The sequence below is a fragment of the Parus major genome, chromosome 2 (assembly GCF_001522545.3).
Source record: "Parus major isolate Abel chromosome 2, Parus_major1.1, whole genome shotgun sequence".
NCBI classification, from domain to species: domain Eukaryota; kingdom Metazoa; phylum Chordata; class Aves; order Passeriformes; family Paridae; genus Parus; species Parus major.
This window is the reverse complement of record NC_031769.1, coordinates 135,349,077-135,373,147: the sequence shown is the minus strand read 5'-3', so window position 1 is coordinate 135,373,147 and position 24,071 is coordinate 135,349,077. Positions and strand designations below refer to the sequence as shown.

At 40.2% G+C, this 24,071-nt stretch overlaps 1 protein-coding gene across 3 annotated transcripts in view; it reads left to right on the top strand.

The window, feature by feature from the left end:
• The first annotated feature begins 1,820 nt into the window (after positions 1 to 1,820).
• The window catches only part of CSMD3 (CUB and Sushi multiple domains 3), a 569,626-nt gene continuing 547,375 nt past the window's right edge, over positions 1,821 to 24,071 (top strand). For all 3 annotated transcript variants that reach the window (XM_015619103.1, XM_015619106.1, XM_015619105.1), the window contains exon 1: positions 1,821 to 2,167. In XM_015619103.1, coding sequence (XP_015474589.1) covers positions 1,990 to 2,167 — 178 coding nt within the window. In that variant the 5' untranslated portion in view covers positions 1,821 to 1,989. The remainder of the gene's footprint in view (positions 2,168 to 24,071) is intronic.

The window sequence follows — 24,071 nt, the reverse complement described above, 5'->3', positions numbered from 1 at the left end:
GGAAGTAAAGGGTGAATCATTACCTTTACAGATTTCTTCAATACTATTACCTGTGGTGTTGTGGTACTATTACATATATCATGTATGTATAAAAATATGTGGTCATACAAATTCATGCATGCACCCACACCTATATAGAAAGCTTCAGTTCACATTCAAAGTTCCTAACCAGGATACATCTTTCCACAAATGTACTCCATGCATCTAATACACACCCCCACAGACTTGAACACAGGAAAATGCAAACCCCTCTGTGGACACACCTGCAAAGACCCATGCTTTGTGACTGGCTGCCAGAATTTCCCAGCTCACACACCCATGTCCATCGGTACTTCAGATAATGCTTTTACACACTTCATGCATTTACACAAATGCACATGTTCACACTGCACCATGTGCACATCCATGCAAAAACTTAAGCACACAAACCTGTATGAAGGAACAGTTGTGTGAACAAACCCCTGTGCACACACAGGCAAGATAAAAGCACACCAGAGGCACACACGCTGACGTGTAAGAACACATTCACACGAATACACGTGCACAAAATACACATACACAGGTGCACCGGAAAGAATCCACGCACACTCACACAAACGCAGAAGCGTGCACATAATGCACAAAACACGCGTGGGCACACACCCGCACTGAACCACACAAGCACTTGTACACGCGGGCACACGCACAATCCCAGAGCACAGGAGCAGCACACACAAGCACACAGACACTCCCACGTACAAGCGCACACTCGCAGGCACACGCGCACCCAAACACACACTCCGCCCCCCAGAGAAGCCGCCCACGCGCGCACTGCGGGGCCCGACACACGCGCGCCCCTTACGCGCAGAAATGCACCCGCAGCACCCCCGCACACCTGGGCCAACACCCCCGCAGCCTCCGCACCGCAGGCTGTGCCCGCCCGCGCCCTCCACAAGCTCCCCGCAGCGGAGGGAGCCGCGCCCCGCGCAGCTTGCGCGGTGGTTGGGCAGGCAGAGGAGGCACCCCAGGCGCGGGTTCGAGCCCCGCAAGCCGGGGCAGCGCCGGTCCCGCCGCGCCCCCGCTCCCCCGCCCCCGCGCAGCGCCGCGGCCGCTCGGCCGGTAGGTGGCGCCAGCGCTCTTCCTGGCGGAGCCGCGGCCGTGCCGCCCCCGCTGCTCCCGGCCCGGCCCGGCCCGGCCCGGCCCGGCCCGCTGGGAGCCACAGCCCGCCGAGCCGCCCCGGCCCGGCCCCGCCCGCCGCGGCCAGGAGCCCCCTCGGCTGCGCGCACAGGGAACAGGGCCGTGCCCGCCGCTCCCCCACGCCCGCGGCGCCCGGCCTGTAATTAATGTCCCCGCGCGGAGCTGTCAGGCTGCGCATCCCCGGGGGCCGCGCACGCTGCCGCGCGGTGTGTGCCCGAAGGCGCGGGCGAGCCGGGCTGTGCGAGCCGGGCTGTGCGAGCCGGCGTGGCGATGGCAGCCCCGGGCACCGCACGTGCGTGGTTAATAACGAGGCTGTGATCGCTGCCGCGAGCGGCGGCGGGATGGGCGAGCCCCGCCGCGCCGGCCGCCCCGGGCTCCTGCGGGCGGCGGGGGGACCCCGCCACTCCGTTATCTCCCGAGCCGTTCTCCCAGGCAGAACTGATCCTCTTGAGGGAACGAGGGGGTGGGGGGAGAGTGTCGATTGCAAACAGTGTTTGGAGTTTATTGGAGAGAGCGTCTGAGCGTAGAGGTGCTCTCCCGTGGCTCCCGGTGGATGCTGTGAGGAGGAAGGATTGTGGTGGGTTTCGGCTGTGCAGGGAGTTGGGGTAGCGGGGGGGGTGGGGGGGAGGAAAAGACACGATCGAGAGTAGCTGAGACTTTGTGCCCCCGTTGGAGAGATGGTTGAGTCCTCGTCAAGGTTGCTGTGGTATCCCAGAAACACCATTCACTCCGAGCTGTGACCGCGCACCATCAACAGCAACAACTCCGCTGCGCCTGGCCGAGGAATAGGAATTAGGAGCTCTCAAGAATAATATGAAAGGGATCTGCAGAGGGGAAATCCGTGCAAAGGAATCGAAATTAGCAGACTTTTGGGAAAGGGGATGTACTAAATGTGGCCGGCTGGACTTCATCCTGATGAAGAAAATGGAGATTAAAAGTGGATTTACATTTTGGAACCTCGTCTTTTTATTGATGGTTTCGTGTGTGAAAGGTAGGGTAGTATTTGAGTGATATATTTTTAGGGGTCCATTTGCTTTCTGTCAGGGCGTTGCAAGCTCTCGCCTTGTACCAAGGTGTGTTTCAAAATATATTTATCTCTTATTTTAGATTTTTGCCCTTGGTACTTTGCACTGGAAATATATAAATGATCGCTAAAGCGGGGAGGAAAGAAGGAGTTGATTCAGAGCTCTCTTTGGAGATAGGAAATGTATTTGCTTGCCAGAGCTGGCGTTCAATGCAGTGACTGAGCTGGGGCTCAATAAATATTCTTGCAGTATGCTGAAACGGAGACGTGAGTTGGTTCGTATAGCCTCTAACTAGTGTATATTCAAACAAATCCCACTGGTTCACTTTTTTAAGGTGACGATGATGTTAGTGTGTGTGTGGGGGGGGATTACCTACAATTCTGGTTTTCGGTCGAGCAGCGGGATCTTTGCGGGAATGCCTGTATCGATGCACTTATTAGTTTAACCCGTTGCGTGGGGAAAGTTCCGGAGGAGCCCGGCGTTCGCGTAGCCGTCTCACAGCCCGAAATGCGCTTCACGCTCAGCTGTCTGTACGCATTCAGGGCTCCCAGGCTGGCGGAAAGGTGCGTTGGTAATTCAGCCTTGAAAGCATGGTCTATCGCTGGGTGCAAAGATCGACACCTTTTCCCTTCCCTCCCTTGGTCCCTTTTCTCTGATGTATATGAGGGAGTTTGGGTGATGGATTTTGTCTCTCTCTCTTTTCTTTCTTTTTTTTTCTTTTTTTCTTTTTTTTTTTTCCTCTATGGCAGGGGCTATTTTGCTTTCTTTTTGCTTCTATGTTCATGAAAGGAGAGCAGAAAGGAAATGTCTAGTTAGCGGCATAAATATCTCCACTAAGTCTGTGCTTGCAGACAGTTAAGGGAAATGCTACACACAGAGAAAAGAAGAAATATGTGGCTTGAATAATGTGCACCTGCAGAATTACACAGGCATCGCTAAACAGTGAAGTGCCGATCCCATCACGCGTGCCTTCAGTAAAAGGATCTATTCTGCTACTCCCCACAGTCGGCTGCTTACCCGAAATAATCTCCCCTTGTTTGTGGCCAGTGATTAATATCCGATTAATCACCCTTTTTATCCTTATCCTCATCCCTCCTCCCCGCCACACTCATACACTCTCAGAATATTTAGTAGACATTATCGATCCTCTCCGAGTTTTTAGACTTGGTTATCGCCTACAGAGGTTGCCTGCACGGGTGGGAAGGAGGTGTCTTGTGGGGGTGGTATTCAAAGGCGTGCCTTCCTGAGCTGGCGCTGGCTTGGATGAAACAGTTTATTGTACAGCTTTGCAGCTGCTTTTCCCCCCCTTTGCATCGCGTTGAAAAAGACAATTCGCGTTTCACGGGGAGGGTCTGGAGGGCTTTTACCTCATCCCGCGTTATCCTGACGCGGGGTATCCAAGGGGAAGGGGCTTGCCTACGACGTTTAAGCACATTGTTATTAAAGGGAGCCTTTTTTCTGTTTGCATCTAATGAAAGGAGCCGCTCCCGGCGCTCTGCCCCGGTCTGGAGACGATTTGCTATCAGCACCGACCCGGGCCTTTGGGGGCATTTCTTTTCCCTGGTTCCCTCTGCCATTAGCGCGTTCTCGGTGCCGGATGGCAGGGCTCGCCAGCCCCGGGCTGGATGCGGGCCAGGCGCGCCGTGCGCTGCGCGGGGCCCCGCGGGCGCGGTGCGGGGGCGAGCGGGGCTCCGGCGCGGCTCCGAGGCAGCTGCTTGGCGAGCGAGAGTCGCGGGGCGGCAGCATCCGACCGAGGGACGCAGCGGAGCGGCTTCCCCAGCACCTGTTGAGAGTCGCCGCTTGCCCTTGGGGGTGGGGTAAGGAAAAAACGATGGGCACAGCGGGAAAAAGCTGGGATGAAGCACCAGAAAAGCCCAAGAAACAAGGAGAAAATGGGCTTTTCAAGACTGGCTGTTTCTCCTTCTTCCCACTGCCAAGGCCTAAGCTTCCCCCCGTGCCGACCCTGGCAGTTCCCAAAGGAAGTAGACTTCCTTTGGACTGGGGCGGTTCTCCCAGAAACTGCCGACCCAGGGGGTGAGATTATACATTCTGGATGCGGGTTCCTTTAGGCAGCCGAGCTTTACAGAGCTGGCTGACACTCACTGCAGCACTGCATCTATTCTGGGCATTTATATTAATTCTCTCTCCACTCCCGTGAATGAAAGCATTTTACTTCGATTTGCATTCCCATTGTGTCAACACAGCTCCTGCCCCCAGAAAGCAGAGGCAAACGATGAATGAATACCTGCCCACATAAAACATTCCAGATGTTGGGAGCAAGACGATTCCTCAGAACCTACATCTGCTCTACCATTGCCTGGCAAAGACTTTTTACCACACCCCATCTCTGCAAGCTCTAGCCCATACCCTTCCTTGCTTAAACACTTCTACTGAACAGTCCAGCACATCATAATATCCAAACTGTTGCTGTCATTCCTGTCATCCAGACCACTTCCACAGCTTTGCTTGATACCTGCCTTTCAGTCTTTTCCTATTTTTGTCATTGTCCTGTCACCATTCCCCCAGTCTTGATCCACAGCTCTCCCATCATTACAGGTGTTAAACTATCCCAGGATGTTTAAGGAGCCATGTTCATAGCTGAATAATTAGGCTTTCTTTGGATATATTAATATAAACAAAACAAATCCTTCATGTTTATTTATAAATTCATGCCTCTTTGGAACTTTCAACAGTACTTGAAAGGGGTTAGAGAAGGGAGAAGAAAGCAGGAGAAGGTGGAAGAAAGGAAATTGCCAGAACTGCTGAGGAAGGGGTGATATGAAGAGCTAAGTAAAGAGGAATTGTTCCTTTTTCAATGAAAATCTTGCTTACACGAGATCCCATTATGCCATGGAACCATCTCCACCAAAATCTTCCTTCAATAAGCATGGAGTAAAAAAGCAAAGAAATTATACCACTGAAAACTGAAAGGCACAAAAGGCATTAAAATAAACAAACACATCCATGATCCAGCCTTTAGGAAGGGCCAAGCAGAGCGATTCCTGCTCATTTACAGGGGATGATGAATCCTGTGCTCTTCCCTTTAGAAGAACGAGACACCCAGGAAAGCTCCCTCCTCTCACACCAGGGGAGAAATGAAAAGTACCATTGAGGCAAGGAAGATACAAACCAAGTTTGGGGGAGTAGGGAATGGAAAACTCCACTGTCTAACTCCCTTACAGAAAGGGAGAAGGAGGGCATAAAATAGGAAAAAAAAAAAATTAGGCAGCATCAGTGAGCTTTGTCTTCTGGGATTTAGGAGAGAAATCACAGATACTTGCATGCCTTCGGTTTGGCACCACCCTCTTCCAAAAAACAAACAAACAAACAAACAAACAAACAAGGTTTTGATCTGTTAGTGGAGACAAATCAGAGAGGAAATCAAGCAAAATTACCAGATTCTACAATACTCCTCCATCTCTTCTACTTGGCTGTCCCTTGGAGAGAGAGAGAGCACCAAGGTCGACTTTTGTCTGCCTGGCTAAAATGAAGCTTTGCCGCTGCTGTTCCTCTGTTCCCCTCTTGCAGTGGTGACAAGCGGAACAAGGGCAGCTTTCAAAATGAAAGGGAGATGAAGCACTGAGATTTTAAACGGCTCATTGACAGGAGAAGTGATGAGAAAATGAAAAGCATTTCCATTTCCAGTGATAGGTACCTGGCATGTGGGAGTATTTAGCAGGGACAAAGCGTGCCCTGCTTCTTTTAGCCACCTCTGCAATCCCCCTTTTCCCTCATTCCAACCTCAATCCCAGTCCCTTCATACTCTGCCAGCCCCTCCCCACCGCTTCCTTCCCAGTCACTTGATTTATGGCGTTCCTGACGATGGGTATGGGATTACTGGTGGATGGCTTTCCTCAGTGGGGCGCGGGTGAGCGCAGTGAGGTGCTGGCTCTGTCCCCGAAGCGGGAATGGTCGGGAGAGTAACAGCAGGTTCAGGTTTCCTCATATCCAGATGGTCGATGCTGCATCTTTCTGTGCATATGTATGCGTGTTAGTTCGTGTGTCTGTGTGTATGTACTCATCCAGGGGGGCAGGGACACTGACTGGAGCAAGGACAGCGTCGTCCTTCCTTTCCAACTCCTCCGCACCCTCCCACTCCTCTAGGGTGCCTCTTTGCCGTAAACCCCCGCAGGTGACACAGGGCTGGCTGTGCTCAGCGGGCTGGCACCGCCACTCACCGTTTTTTTCAAGCTATGCAGTTCTTCAGGGCTGCAGGCAAAGTTACCCTCTCTCACCCCGCCTTTCTCAGGGCTAAAACACGGCACGACTGTGCCCCCGCTTAGCGCTCGGCTCCTGCGCCTCCTCTCCCGCAGGGCAGCAGTGAAGAAGCACACGGCCCCTCCCAGCAGCACCAGCAGGGCACATTTCTCCTTTCCCTGCCGGTGCCACTCCGGACTGGCAAGGGGCACAGGAGAGCATCACCTTCGCTTTCCCCTTTTTCATTGTGAGAGGCAGCAGTCTCAAGGCGGAGCCGGCTCGGAGCGGCGGCCCGCCGGCAGCCTCCACCCGGCACCGGCACCGGCACCGGCCCCCGCAGCCGCCTGAGGTGTCCGCACCTCCGGACAGTCCTTCTGACACAGTCTTCCGTCCTTTGATTTTGCTTACTTCATGTCGGCCACTCCTGCACGTCTTTGGTTGACAAGTGTAAGGCAGCAGCACTGTGTGGTCGGCTGGTTGCTCTGCTTGGCTGACACGCAGAAATAGCCCCTCATTCCCTAAGCACAACCAACCCGTTCCTCTACGAGAGGCTAAGCACTTCAGGCAGCCATAAAGGATGGACAGGCACAGGCTGTAGTTTCAACTCCATTATCAGCATCTCAATTTGCAAGCATCAGTGTATGAGACCTAAAGAATTCTGTGGATGTGCTTTAAAATTCCTCATTTTCCAAGACTCTTGTGCAGAAACATAGCACAAGCTTGTAGTCTACCTGTGGTTTTTGTTTGTTTGTTTGTACTGGGGGGAGGGGGTGGGATGTTTTTGAGCAACAAGTCTAGCAGGATAATTGCCCATCTAGCTTAGTGCCCTTTATATCCAGTCATCACAATTAGCAGCAGTCTAGTGAAAGATGGAAGCACAGCAAGTAGAGTGACTAGCATGTCTTTGATTTCAGCAGTCAACAGCTTTGGGTCTCCTAAGATACAGGCTGCTTTTGAAACATTACATTTGGAAAGGCATAGATTGGCCTGTGTTCCTCTCATTTGTCCATTCTCTTTTATTCTGCTGCCTTTTTCCTTTAACTTGCCTTGCCTTCCCTTCCTTCCCAGTTCCATACCATAGCATTCATATAAAACATTCTTCATTCTTTATGCTATTCATCTGGCTGAAAGCACTGGCTTGTATGAACATTTGTGATAATATTGGTTGTTGTTGACATGCTGTGAAGGTCTACACACAAAAATTGAGATCTGAAACCATCGAATGCACATGCATCTATTAACAAGAAGGAAAAGCACATATTTGTTCAGAGAAATTTTTAAAGAAAAAGTTTAAAATGTTCTGTGGAGATGTCTCAGTTTTCCTGATTGCAACAACTTCTCAGAGAAAATGTTATGAAGAGTAAGTTAGCCTTGTATTGTAGCTTCTTTTAAAAAATAGTGTATTAGACATTGTCTGATTTCCAGAGGTATTGAGCATTTACAGTTTCAGGTGGCTCTAGTAAGAGTCTGGGGGACATCTTAGCACCTCTGAAGCAAGGCCAAGTGAGTCCATCATTATGATACTGAGACAAACAGTATAAGGAAAGCATCTATAAAAGAAATTGAAATTATATATAAAATTTTAGTTCTACAGAATCTGATCAATTGGAATGGTAGGACTAAGAAAGGCTTTATGTTCTGCTGTAAAATTAGTTTGGTTTTTTTCCCCTTTTCCACAAATAAGAAACTTCAGTTCTAATTCCATGGGGTTGTGACATCTCAGCTTCAACTTCTTGCTGATGCGTATCATTCAGCCTCTGTTTCTGTTAAGGTTGGTTAAGGTTAATAATGGGTAAGGTTGAAGGGATAGAACAAAGCCTCTGAGGGAAATTAGTTTACCAGCTACTACAAAGCAATTTCCAGGAAAGAGCAGTCAGACAACACACAACTTGGTCTAAGCTGCTGGATTTTTTCCTTAAACTGCTATCATTTTTGGAGAGCTCTTACTATGCGAGATATTTGAAGAAGCCATATTTAAGTCACAAATCAGAGATACATCTGATAAAAGTAATTATTGCAAGGCTATGAACATTACCTCATAATTTTGCTTATGTAATTTCCTTGCTAGTTTATTGCAAAAATCCTTAACTCTTACAAGATTTTCAATCAGCTTTACAGAAGAATGTTTCCTTGTCAATGAAATGGTAAAATTTATCTACAAAAAATATAATATTTGTCTTTATCTAAAATTCAAGGGACAATATTTGGTAATTATATTAGACCTAAATAGAACAAGGTGTGATATCAAATGCACCAGTTTTCACACATTTTTAAAAAAAAGCCTAGTAGTATTAGAAAATGTTGAAGATCTCCTTCCCAATATCCAGCTTTTCTTCTGGGAAGTAGAATGGATAAGGATATTGGACGATAAGGAGGATTATTTAAAATACACATATACACACAGACACACCAATTACATTTTTACTTGTTTACATTCAGTTGTTTACCATTCCTGGGCAGATTTATAATCATTGTTGCATTTCTTTGTTGTCGTAGAACGCGAAAGATTTACTATGGCTTCATAATTTCAGCATTACTGATGCTGAGTACTGTTGTAAATGTCAAAGAAGTAAACAGTGGGAATTCATCATGTCCTTCCCAGGGTCTGAAATCTTAGTTGGGTAACTTTATAGATTTAGGAACAGTGTTACTCATAAAGGGTGCGTCCCAGGGTATTGGAAAATGGCAAACAAGGGATTCCTGCAGGGTTGGTCTTCTCATAGAACTCTGTTGTTGAAAAACAAGATGGGATGCAGCCAGCACAGATATAGAGAGATGGACTGCCCCTTTTCCCTTGGAAGCTACAAAATGCATCATAGCATCATGTGTCATATTTGCATTGTATCATAGAAATAAGGAAAATAACTGTAAGTAACTTAACCTCAGAAGCATTCCTGGGGTGATGAATTCTCATCCCCCAAGGCCCGTAAATAACACAGACCATCTTTGCAATAGAACTGAAAGAGTTTGGAGGCTTGAGGCAGAAATTACTGAGTTGATTACTTAGATAATACAGCTATTGAATCACTGTTTCTGACCTTGAATTCTATGCTGCCTGTTTCCCCTATTTGTGTAACTTATTAGCCTTAAATATCTTTATGCATGTAACTTGTTTGATTTAATTTTCATGGAAATATGTGTTTACACATATTTACACATGGAAATATATGTTTACACATATTTATATATACACATATAGAAATTATATCCACATGCTTTATTTTGTTATGAAGAAATTCAACAGACTGCATTGTTACCTCACAAAGGCACAGGTAACATCTTGAAACTTATGTATTTCCTGAGTCATCTATTACCTCTTAATTTATTGTGTACTCCCAATTGCAGAAGGAAGCTTTGCTATAATACATAATTGATTTAACTTTAACAAAAGAAGAGTGATAGTACTGATAGCTAGGAGTACTTGTTAGGAGGAAAGCTTTCTGAAAAGCAAAAACACTAGTTACTAAAATCAGTAATTAAAAACTGATCCTGGCACATTAAGAATTGACAGACATTTATTCCTACTGTTTTAGGGATTTTTTAACCAAATATACTTTCTATAAACTGTTTTTATTAGATTGAAAACCTCTAATCACCGTTCAAGTATAGAAAAAACGAACATTTCTGTGCTATTTTCTGGTTTATTTAAATACTGGTATCATTTGAAGAGACTGACATGTCTGCAAGGTGTCTGTATTTAGTGTCAGTTAAAATGAACCCTCTGCTATCATTATCTCCTCATAGAGCTGTTTTGAAGCCCACCAAGAGGATACCTGCAAGTGTTGTTTGGAGTCCTTAGTGAAAATGAACCACATAAATGCAAAGTACAGATATTCTCATGAAACATAGTGTTGAGATGGAGCTACTTGAATTACAAAACCTTTCCTCTACTATTTAATCTGATCAAAAACAAAAACTTCACAGGCTACTGTAGTTAGCTTTCTTGATTGCTGTGCAGTTTTATTTGGGAACTGAGGTTTAGTCTAATTAAAGATATTATTTTAAAACCCTATACTAAAAGTTGAATTTTTGCTTCTGTGTATGAGCTTTGATCCAAAGGTAAATAGATGCTATAAAACATGATATAAAAAGGACATCTAGACTGTTGTTTGAGCCCATTGAAGGCAAAAGGAGAGTCCAGAATAAGATCTCTGAAAGTAGATTTTCCTGTTTCTTTTCATACTGAGTTTTGAATTACAATTTTCTGTACATATATTTTGTTTGACTCATAAATATTAGTTATAACAGAAGCCATGTATTTCACAATCTACACTAGTTATTTTAATTAGAAGTGCTCTATTCATAACTCTTACTGCATTGTAAACCTAACGATTACACAAATAAATTGTTTATGATTAAGGGAAAATAAATTATATATTTGGATACAGTCGGAAAATGCTCTTTTGACATTTCATTGGTGATCACATCAGCAGTTCTCAGGATGATTCCACTGAATTCAGTGTAATGATAGTACGCTAATAAAATATCAAGTGTATTAAGTCCTTAGAACCCCAGAAAAGTCCTGTATTTGTCAGGACATATGGTGAATTACAGCAATTTTTTAACCTGGTTTTGACATTTCATAATATTTTTTTTTTTGTTTTCCAGTAAAACAGTTTGGAATTTACACAATGTTTCTAATGGCTGCAGAGGAACTAGGAGAACTTAAGAAAACAGATTACAGTTTAAAATTATTCCAATTTAAGTGCAATTTGGTTTTACTTGTATCAGGTTATCATATATTCCAGTATGTAGTTACATTTGAAAATGCTGAATCAGCTAGTAAAACCAAAGCACAAAAATCAGAACGTTTCCATGTTAGTTTTATTGTATTTATTTTCTAACACATTCTTTTATTTGCCACTGCCTTAGTTTAAAGATACCTAATATGCTGAGTCAAAATCACAAGAACTGAAATATAGTGGAAATCAAAAGTCCAAATCCTAACTTTTGAAAAGCCTATGTGGTTAAACAAAGATTGGGGGAAGAGAAGAATAGGTCTTTGGCCACCTCACATAATCATGTCCATTGGCTTTGTGGTAATAGATGCCTTTTTCTTGCATCTCCAGGGGCGTGCAGGAACACAGACACACCAGCACTTCTGGTAACAGGCATCTGTATTGTGTCCTCTATCAAGAAGAATTATGCTTATTTCATGACTGTGTTCTCATCCGTGATTTCCCTTGGATGTGTCTGTGCTGACACTTCAGTTAGATGACTCCTACTGGCTTCAACAATGCTTGTTGCATAGAATGGCAGAACTGGGTGGGCTGGCAAAGACCTCAAAGACCATCAAGCCAGCAGTGCTGAGTGCTATGCATGACATGGCAGTTTTAATGAACACAAGAGAAGAAATACATATACTTAATAACTCAAAAGGGCAACCTTTGCATCAATATAGTGCTCACAAAAGTTCTCACCTGATTAGAGAGTTTTTATCAGTATAATTGTAGTGGTTCAGAATACATTATGTGTTGAAGTATATTGGCATTTGCACTGTCAGCAGTGGAAATTTGCACCAATCAACCACATAAGACACAGTCTGTTTGAAAACGTACTGACAAACGATTTGCAAAGCTGTTTAACTGATACAGAATTGTGCAACAGAATCAATGTTCAATATAGAGCTAGTTCAATGGCATTGCTGACTCCTGCATGCCTACCTCCATAACTTTCCTAACGATATGATTCAAAATTCCTAAATCTTTCTCGTACTACAGTTGCAGTCCACTGAAACATGTATGAGTTTCTACACTATTTTCAGCTACTTTTAAATTAGACTACCCATAAAAACCCCCACCATTCTCGTAAGCTCTATCCATATATTTTTACTACAGTCAAATCTAGCTCATCAACTAGCTCCTGTAATTTTTCTGAATTTATTCAGCCTCCTCTGCATTTCTGGGCTCCTTTCCCAAATTCTCTTCCCACTCCACAAGTACTGCTGGAGAAGTCCCAATAACATAAAGCCTGCTGTAAAATATAGAAAGTTCTCTTCAGTTTCCATGTCATTTGTAAAGTCCTTTTTCGGCCCAAAGTAATAATCATGGAAGGGTAATATGCTAGGAAATGAAATATCCTCCCAGCCTTACAGTCATAGATTAGACTTCCTAACTTTTTCAGGAAGTTCTTTCGGTTTTATATCATCTCCAAGAAAGCAAGATTGGAAGAGTGGTTTTTCAGTTATATTTCTTTTCATTCTTCAGTATACTGTGCCTGTTGACCTGATTATTGTTTTTCAAGCTCTAATGTATAGATTTAAACTGTCCATGTGACAGGTAAGAGAAATTTTACAGATCTAACATTACTCCTTTATCCTTTATTAATATCATCGTTCTGGGATGACCACAACTGACTTGTTGGGACTCTGAATTCTACTTAATATTGTAGAATAATAAAATAATTACATAGAAAAGGAAAAATCACACAAGGTAAAACAGGGCTAGATTTGTAGGGATACTGTTATGCGCTTGTTCTCATTGACTTTGTGTATTCCAATGAAGTCAGGAGAGTTTCCTGTGTATCTGACTTGTGAAAGATACTGCTCCAAATTACTCCCTTTGGGGCCTCCTGTATTCGTCACCTCTTTGAAATCCATTGACAGCTGAGTTAACACAAATCTAAGAGTCAGAATGTGCCACAGATACCAACTAAGGAGAGAATCTGCTCATCAGAACCACTGTAATTACTAAGAAAATGTGAACTCCTGGAATTTATGATAAATCTGAGGCAACTACATGGAAAATGGATAGCTTATTTCAGAATACTGTATGCTATACAAGGAGTATTGAATCATCACTTCTGAAAACGTAACTGGATTGCAATGTTGAGGTGTTTTCTTAAGAACGTCTTCTTCATTCTTACAAGTTTTAATATTTTGCATTATTAAGCTAGCACAGAGTGTCCTGTAGGTAAACATCCTCTGGCCAAACAGATATTATATGGGATATATTCACTTGATCAACTGTTTCTTCTCACCTGCTTCCTCCATGCTTCATGTGTACAAAATTTATTTGCACTCTCTCTTCTGTATCATACTTTTTTTTTGCTTTTAATTCAGATTATTTTTAATTTATAATTAATATTTAATTATATAATTCAATAAAATTTTAATTTTTAATACAGATTGCTCTGGGAAAGCTCCTATTTTTTTTCTGGCACACTTGTATGATTGTGAACTTTTAAAAAGTTGTATGTTTGATTTTTCCTCTTTTCCTATCTTATATCAGTATTACAAATATGCCCATTATCTACTTGAATATCTGTATTTTTCAATTTTAGAATCTTTTTTCTTTTCTACTTGACAATACTATTTTTTTATTTAATTTCTATTGATGGCTCAGTTAATGTTCCTAACAGTATTTCTATTTTGCACTGCTTGGTGGCTCTAACTCTTCCCATTCAAAGCTTCTTACTTCTCAAGTGAGAAGTGTACTTTTGAAAAAGAGTGATCATCCATTCAATTATAACCTTACTGAAATATTTACCAGCAGATTATTCTAGAGCTTGTCCCCAACGAAGTGAAGATTTGTCATTGACTTTTAGCAGAACAGAGCAGATTGTTGCTAAAAAGCAAAATACTCATTTCAATACAGAGGAGTTTATTTAGGATGTGACAGCTCTACAAAACTGTTTATATGCTACATGGGACTGGATTGATGAAACTGAAAAGCTGTAACAGTTGAACTCCACCAGATTTTGTTTTTGCTAGATTCTTTTTGCCAGTACCCTGAAATGGTATTAGAGCTAGGTGGCTAAGTTATTGACACTCTCAAAAACCTTACAGGCTTCAGTCCATTTCTGTTCACTGTCTTACAAGGGTAGTTAAGTGAGTTGACAAAAAAAAATGTTTCAGATGATAAGGTAAATATCAGATTTCATTATAGCTTTCAAATCCTATTCTAATTGGTCATTTATTTATAAAGATGGCAGGAGGAAGACTACAGTTGCAAGATGACCAAAAATCTAAAATCCTTTTTAAAGCTTAAAGTAAATAATATTAAAATTTTAGAAGACAATGAGTCAACAGATTATTAACCAATCTTTTTTTTTTTTTTCCCCCCCTAACTGATTTGGTCTAGAATTTGGCAGAAACACATGAGAAGCCCTGAGAGTTTAAAGTTTCTGGCTGATCTCTAAATCTAAAACAGCTGAGCAGATTTAAATATTTTGTGTAAACAAATTTGCATCCAGGCTGCTAATCTGCATGCCAGCTTTCAGCTTGACATTTCTGAAATGATGGAAAAATGCTAAGCCCTTAATACTAAATGGAGTTCATAATGGAAATGCTGACAGACCCTTAATTACCTGTATTGTGATTCTGCTGAAAGCTTATTTATCTGTCTAATCTTTCACAATGCAGTTAAATATATAAATTCTTGAAAGGAGGAAAAAAGAAAATTTGTATTGGAAATACTGAACTGTAGCAATGCTATATTTTCTTCCAGACATCCAGTTATGGAGGCAGCAGTGACAAAAAAACAGTTTGAAAAATGTAGCATTATCTGTGCAAATGTAAAGGCAGACAGTGATGCTTAAAAATTTAACCCTCATGTTTCAATCTTTTTGAGTCACCTTTCTGGCAAAGTATGACTAAACAGATAGAGTAAATCATTTTTAATATGATAACAAGGCATTATCATAGATGAAATTTCTTATTGACTTGATGTGGCAAAAAACCACAACCAACAAAAAATACCCAAATTATCATTCCACTTCCCTAATATGTATACTCTTCTGCAGGAATGGCGGAGGAAGTAGAGGATAATATAAGATAAAGGTCATTGTCTGGACTCTAATTTACAAATTCTGTAATGTAGAAACTCCACTATCTGTCAACTTTAAAATAGAGTCTTTAAGATTCTCTGGAAGAGCTTTTTTTCACTTTTTTTTTTTTTTTTTTTTTTTTCATTCTCCCCATGAAAATCTTTCCCTGTTTGTCCAGGCTATAACCACCTGAAAAACTAGCCAGTATTTGCTCTGCAGAGATTGCTTAGGGTGGGTGACTCAGACATACCAGCCTTGCTCTGGTCCCACACAATCTCTGTGCCCCAGCCAGGGCACACAGCTGTGCCTGTAGAACGTCTTCCACACAAAACAGTGGTCCTTCAAGGAAACAGAATATCCTCTAGTATTTCTGCCTCTGTGGTTTTCTGGTCAAATGCAATCTATTTCTCCAGGGTTCCCACTGCAACAACTGACAAAGCTCAAAGAAAATATCCTGAATGAAAATGAGAAACATACTGCTGTGATACTTTCTTTCCAGACTGCAGCTTTCTCCAAAAAGAGACCTGGAATTTTAATTTTTGCTTGTGAAGAAACTACTTCAGTTCAAGAGCAGCTATTTGCCCATCTCTGTATCTTCTTTAATATCATTCTGCCTTTCTTGACATAAGGAGATTAGAATTCTGGGCAGTGCTCAAAATAGGGGTGCATCAGTGTTTTCTGTAGGGGATAGGCTTCATGCTCTTTGTCTTACACTTCCTGATTGTGGAAGTGCCATGGGACATCAAGTCAATAATTTCAAAGAAATTTCAGTGATGTGTCTGTGTGAGGTCAAAACTCTGAGTTCCAAGTTCAGCATCAGTCAGGTATCATTTAGTTGTATTTTCCTGTATGCGTAATTATCTCTAAAACTTGCCTACTCTGCGTTTGCACACCTATTGATTTTGTGAGGACATTCTGGAATACCTTGACATTGGTGCATCATTTGATTACTCAAAAGATCTTAACCTCTCCAGTCTTGCAAATTTCCCTGCATACTCCTTAGTCTGTTGAGGATAGAGATGTGAGGAAAACTGATCCTATCACTAATCTGAAAGCGGCAACCCCACTTTTGATTCATCATCTAAGCAAATGATCATCACCTATCCTGTGTCTTATATTTTAACACCTTTAAGTTCATAAAAGGATCTTTCCATCCATCCTGTGGTAAATTATTTTTAAGAACTTTCAGTGGCAAGCCTTGTCAAGAGATTTTTGCAAGTGACTACACTTGAAAAGGTTAGTTTTTCTAATTAGAATGGACATATACCCAGAATTCCCTTCTCTGGTGTGACAGCTTTAACCAAAGACCAAAATCAGATGAGCTGCCCTTGTATGTTGCCTTCTCTGCTACACAGAAGAACCATAAATATTTTCTGAATCAGGACACTTTTCATAGTACTTTTGAGGTACAATGAGACTATTTATTACTTTAATAGCTGACTAAAAATTATATTACTGGTGTTGCAGGAAGTGGTGCTGTTTCTGTTGGAAGCACTTTCTAGAATTTGAGCTTAACTACTATTCCAAGCAAAATGTTAGAGACACTGGGCTCTTGCAGCTGTCATGTTTCAGATGAGATGTTGCTGGCATGTCTGGTCCTGAAAGATTGCATGGTATATTTCACAGAAGATTGTTATTAGCCTTCATCTGCTGGCTGAATTCCAATTTGGATAATTACAGTCTGCTATCTAAATTCTCTAAGCAGAGTGTGTTAAATAACCTTCTACACTTCTTTTTCTAATCTTCTGAGGGGCATTTCTGAGAATTATTAAATAATAGATTTATTTAATCTAAAAGGCAGCTGCTTCTAACTGCTAGGGGGAGGTAACAGTTTCAGAAGGTGTGTTGACTACTCAGTGCTCAGTGACAAATTGCACAGTGGCATTGGTGTAGGAAATGCTCCTTAGCACTCTACAAAAAAATAAGGAAACTACCTCCTTAAGAAGATTGCTGCAATTTAATTAAGATTTCAGGGAAACATTTTAGATAAACAATGCAATATGCTCTTCCAAGATGAGGAGTAAGAGCCTGGAGAAATCTACATAGAAAGTTTTGGAAAAGTTATAAGTTATTGAAGGTTGACATAAAGATTTCTTGTTCAAGATGAAGGATTAATACACACAACTGTAGTACACAGGAGAACATAGAAAAGTGCAAAGCTGTGCAAAGCTTTGAACTTCCTCAGATATGAAACAAATCAAAGGGTGAAAATGGGTCAGTTGGACCAGTCATGAAGTCAAGTCCCAGATTTGAAATAAATGGATAAAAAGGAAACATTTCAGATGTAGTAGAGTACAACATTTTGCTAAATACTTACTAGCTCAGTTGTTCATTTCAATGTGAGAAGAGAAAAGAAGGGAAGGGAATTCAGTATTTATCACAATTGCTCGACAAGTTTTTGAACATGTGCAATTATTAGACTGGTTTAAGGATAATTTGTTGAGACTCAGCTCATTGGTCCATCAAAAGTGGTGTTTGCTTCTCTGTCTTGGCCTCATGGTAAGTAGCAGCATTCAGCAAAGTAAGAGATAGGAAGCAAAGAGATGTAACAGAGAAGTCTTGACTCAAAAGGTGTTCTCATATTCACTATCTCCATCTTTTCTTGGGGCCTGTAGACACAGATGTGTTAAATTAGAGGAAACCCTCTCCTGTACCTTTTCTTCCAACCTATTTACCTGCCACAAAATGCCCTCTATCAAGCCAAAAGATTTTTGCTCTCCAAGAGCAAAGAAAAGATGACAGTATCAACATTTTTTGCTCATGATTGTTCCACCCTGCATTTTGAAAACTCTGTACAGGTTCACAGTAAAATTTTTGGGGGAGTTTTACAGGTAACAATTCAACATAGTTAATGCAACCACATAATAATTCTATGACTTCTGGTACTATTTGACATTATTTTAATTAAAGAGAAAAGTATCATGCCCAGTCATGTGTGATTAAACTATGTCTAAGCTCTGTCCAATCTGTTTAAAAAAGCACAATAATGAGATCATTTTACATAATGTTATGTGCAAATTAGGTATTCACAGGCTTGATGCATGTCTGGATTGAATGGAAGCAGAGGTTGTTTATAGCCCTTTGAGAAACCATTTAAATCTGGTCCTAAGAAAACTCTGTTGTTACAGTGCAAATGGTTGAGTTGATTGTGATCTTGAAGATTGAGGATATATCTATTGCTCTGATGTTACAGAAACACAGAGAATTTATTGGCCTGATTGTTACTATGACTTACTGTTGCCAAAAACTGCATTAACTGCTATTTTGGAGCCTTGTCAGTACAGAATTTCCATTAGCTTTGTTTCTTGTATGAATACAAAATTAGTAAATATAAGTGTAATTCAATATGCACAGTTCCAAACCAAGTAGCAGCATTCTTAAGATAATGATCAGGAGAAAAATGGAATGAGTTAATTTCTCTGTTAAACAGCTTCATTATCTGAAGTTAGTGAAACTTCAGGTACTTTGGTGTGCAATTTAACACTACATTGCCAAAAAAATTCAGTATATATATATATTCCAGTTCAAAATGCACTTTGAAGTCTTCTGTTCTTTATAGTTGTGTAAGGAATTGGCTTCAAGGGAATTGCTACTATAATTTGCTTGAGAAAAAACAAAAATAAAATCTTGAAGTTAGTGGGTCAAATATCATCTTCTTTAATTACTTTAAACAGATGGAAACCATGAATAATTATTCATAAAAGCCTTTTTATATGCCTTTTCATGGGGTATTATTGCAAGATTTTTTTCACTTACATAAATAGCAAAGTGAAAAAGAGCAAGTAATATTATCTCATATCTGCACATTAGGAAACAGCAATAAATGGTTTGTTTTATAAGTGCTCTGAGAAATTTCATGGGTCCAAATCCACTGCAGACAGCACAAAAAAATTTCCAATATTTGAGATCAAACTTGATTGAAGGATTTATTTCCAAGCTTCAAATTATTTCTTCATTTCTATCATTGGGTTTCACTAATGCATGCTATTAAGAGGGCAACTGAGAACTAGTTTCTGGGAATTTGATTTTTCACTAGGAGAAGCAAACATACCTCTTTTCAGATAAACTTTCAGATAATGCTTGAATTCCACCTGCTTCAATGAGATTTAAGTGGATACTTTACTAATGTCTTAGTATTTAGGCTATGAATCTGTTACTGGATAGTCTGGGAACAAAACTGTGCAACATTTTCAAAATTGACAGAGTAAAAGTTCATTCATACATTAATTTTTTCCTGGCCATTACCCCACTTTCATAATTGTATTAAATTTCAATTTGAATTTATATATGGGTTATTTCTGAATTTTTGCTCACTAATATACCATACCATGTTTTTGCATCTAAAATTAAACATTTTTCTGCTGACTAGTAGGGTGATTAATTTTATATAAAATGCTGAAACATAAAAAATTAAAACCACAGCCTAACAAAGGTATCACCATGGCTATTTAGACCCATGCATCTGTTCAGTGTCCCACCCTTCTGAGCTTGCTATCTATATCAGCTTCTGAAAATTTCTCCTCATCCATTCTTACTATTCAGGGTATAGCACAGTATAAACAAACTTACACAGTTACAAGGGCTGAAATAATTCACTTTCTGCAGTCCATCAGCCCATTTCAGCTGAGAGGCAGCAGGTTCTTGAATTGCTGTTACACAAGTACAAAATACCCATGAGAATGTCTGTTTCTGCTTGCACTCATGGCTGTGAACTCAGTCCTCTGTAACACCATACCTTTTTTTTTTTTTTCAATTTATTTCTGGCAGTGTGTAAAAAAAAGAGTTTTAATTTCAGAAAATAGAAGAAAAAAGGGAAGATTCCTCAGCGCCTCTCATTCTACAGATTTCAAAGACTAAAATAAAAATTTGAGAAAGTAAGTTCTATATTTGAAACAATAATAAACAAAAGTAATTGTTGCTTCTTTCTGCACTTTAATGAGAATGCACTTACTACGTTGCTAGTTAACTGCAACTAAATTACGAAGTATGGTTTTACTTTTGATATATTACTTTTCCTTCCCAAGACAAGTCAGCGCCTGTTTATCAAAACTGCTTAGACAAGCTCACAAATATTGACTTTTTGATTTGCTTTATAAACATTGTGGCAGTTTTTTTGGTTGGTTGGTTGTTCTGCTCTTATTTGAGAAGTAGTCTAGGAGATCTTTTTGTCTCATCATAATTAAAATATTTTGCAACCAATGGATGATTTTCCCTGTTAGGACTGAGAAAGAAGGAAGAAAGAGCAAAACAATCCTTGTGAGAGCATTTAGGGCAACATGTTCTGGCCTGACTCCAGAGATGCTGCTCTGTAGGGACAGTTAAAGGACAATTTGAATTTCAGTTTCGTTGTACACTTTGTGGTCCTTTGGGTTAAAAGTTGCTACTTCCATGTAAGCATTGCTTTAATAGGAAGCAATACAATTCTTTTAGGTATCTTCCTATTGTTTTCTCTGCTCAGCTGGGAGGTTTATCTGCCAGTGAGACAGCCTAGCTGCTCACCTGTATGGGGCAGGCAGACCTGCAGGGAGCATTGGATGCTCCTCCAAAGAGCACAAAGCAGCCATGCAGAGTGGAACATCCTCTAGGATGTGCTAACTAGGCCGTTTCCCAATGTATTATAATAATTTCACACCACATTATACTGTGAGTCTTAAATGATTGAATATCTCCTTTGAACATTCTAAGGTTCCCTACTCTAGTTGCTCACTGTTATCGCTTTTTACATTGCCTAGTGGCAAATTAACTGAATATACTGTAAGAAAAGGGAGATCATCAGTATCTTATTTGCATACAAACATCATATTATTTTCAAATTATCTTCTTTAAAGTTCTCATTTTCCTTGGACAGTTTCTTCTGCCTGTATGAAGTTTGTTCATTCTATCTTCATTCTTCCGTTAGTGTTTTATTGCGTAACATAACAGATTTTTCTTTCCATCTTTATTGTCTCCCTGGATATAAGTGCTAAATTACACAATTTACACAATGATGTAAGAACATCAGCAATACTTCACAATTAAGTTTAACTGACTTATACCAAGCTAGTCAGAAAAGTTAAGACAAAAGTGATACAAAATTCAAAAAAAAATCCACTCTTCACATTCTCACTGCATAGGAAATGCTTGGATGGCTTGAATATTCCTATCATTGTCACTTTGCCTAAAACTTACAGAAAATTTCCTAGGCTCATAATGCCTTAGGCAGCAGCCCCTATGCTTTCCCCTCCCACAGAAAAGAAGAAGAAAAGGCTTCCTTACCATACAGTCTTCATGGGTGTCTTTGGCTCATGCCCATACTTGCATTGTTTTTGTGTTGTATGAAAAATTTGTACTTTGAGGGACACATACTTTGAGGGATAAGGGAATGGGAGGTGACTTTTCTAGGAGGAACATAATGAAAGCAAGTTAATCTATGTACAGTTACAAGTGCTTTCACTGCTGACAATGTCTGAACTGCAGACATGCTGAGATGTAATGGGGAATCACAGCTTCAGGGAGCCATCTGTAGATCTCAATGCAAAACAATTCAACCCAGCAAAGTTAAAGCAAAAGCAGATCTATTTGATTTTTTTTTTCTTCAGCAGGGAAAGGACTTTCTAAGAAAGATTACAGAAGAATTAATAGATTTCAACTCTACCTTAATTCTTCTTTGTCTTGACCAAACTCCTTTAGGTAATGATCTGGTTTACATGCAGTACATAGTATTAACATTGTACCTCTAATAGAGAAAATGTTAATGCTATTCCTTGAAAAGGACATTTTCGTTGTAGCTTTTGAAACATAGAGAAATATGTAATTATGACATTCTTTAACTTATATATTCTGGAGTTCACTACCTGAAAAATATCTCAGGTGTTATTAGTATTTCTAAAGCGAAGTGATGGAATCTTACTATGTTAGGACTAAGAAAAAGTTAAAATGTTCTTTGAAGCAAAATGCTGTCCATCGCTTCCTATCTCTACATGACAGATTAGCAAAGTCCTAAACTATCTACAGAATGAAATTAAGTACTTATTTAACTAAACTCTTATTTGCCTCATATATTTCTACATATGGTAAGAACACTTTTTTTGAGGAAAAAAAAAAAAAGATCCCATGGCAAGTCCTTAAAACAAAGTGTCTCACAGCATTTGCCATACATACCTCACTGTTTCTGGATTTTGTGTAATTCCTTTCACTGTCAGTTACTGAACATCATTGTACTTAGCATTGCAAAGTTCATTGGGCCTGTCACTGACTTCACAATCTTTCAGGTCCATAGCGAAACAGACATCACAGATATGAATAGTGAAACATATGTAAATCCATCACTAATTGCTTAGAACTATAGAAGATAAAGATATTTCCTTTTCATTGCTAGAAAGGAATTACAATGTGTGATCATATAATCATGGTTATAAACCACAAACATTTTATGTTTGAAGCCATGGGAAGGGAAATAGCTGTGTAGGGGAGAAGTGGCACCCTGGCAGATTATCTGCCCAGTGATTTGGCTATTTTTATTCCAAAATACAAGTTCTCTCTATCATTGATTAGGAACAGCAAGTTTAAAATCTGCAGTTCATGTGGTGTCAGGTAAATATTGTCACTGTTTTGACATGTAATTAAAAAAACATTATCTTTCACAGAATACTGGTTTTCTAATAATCTCTGACAGTTAACTTTTTCTTCAAGGATTTTAATAATGCTGCTTAGATATAAAAAACTGATAGTAATTTCTAGTTAGTGAATGTTGAAGTATGTTTTAAAAACTTTCAAGTTGATTATGAGGGTTTTAACTGCTCTTGTTTTTCCAGTCTCTGTCAATATATTAACTGTCACATAAATTTATACTATTAATGGAATATAATATGTTTGGCCATTATTAAGATTCAGGTCCAATTTTCTTAGTGCTCTTTCCCCACTGTATTCTCTATTTCAAAGTGATTTATTAAAACTGAGATTGTTTGTTAGATTAGAACATTAGAGAGCATTAGAAGATGCTCTCTTTCCTAGTAAGAGTTGCCCATTTCTAATGGAATTGTTTTACTCACATGCCAAAAGTGGATTTCTCTATTTCAGGATAACAACCTTACTTTCAAATACTGACAAAGCAACAGTGACACAAAGATGCTGTTGTGAGAAATGCTGGTCCAAAAGACCTCTAATACGATATGAAGTGCTAATAAAATACAAATGCATTATATATGAAGTAAAACTGGTAAGAAGAAAAAAGAACAGGAAAAATATTTCCAACAAACATTCTAAAGGGAATTGATCCAGAAGAGATTGGTTAGACATAGTTTGTCATGTTATAAGAGTATTTGTGGCATTTTTAACTCTCTCATGCATTGCATTTTTTTATTATCTTCTATCATACAGTTTATTAACAGTTCTATTTCACCAGTACAATAAGTCCAGGAAAAATCTTCAGCCATTATTAATGCCATGCATTAAATTCTCACCTGTTTCAATGGACATTTGAAGTGTTCTTTTGATCTGATCAGTAGTTATAGAGAAAAGAGGATGGCCAGCTCAGAACAAGCAAACAAACCAGCAGAGAAAGATATGCTTTGAAATTGAACACATATGTAAATTGGCTTTTAATATAAAATACCATTCTTACTACAGGATATCTGGAAGATAAATAATGCATCAAAACAAAAGGAGAAAAGAGCTAAAATGTTAGTCTAATGTGTGAATGTGAGTAAATTGGTACAAAGTACAGGTGATTAGAACAGCAAGCATACCAGATAATTTAAAATCTTGATTGAAAGTTTGGTTTCCTTTTTGTTTTCCCGTCTCTGAGATTCTTTCAACTCCTCTCAAGTTGTGTTCGCACCTTTTTTTCAATGCACTTAATCCTTTTTGTCGCAGTCTTTAAAGCACCTTTAATTCTGCAGTGTCATCTCTGGTACAGGCCAAGCACTA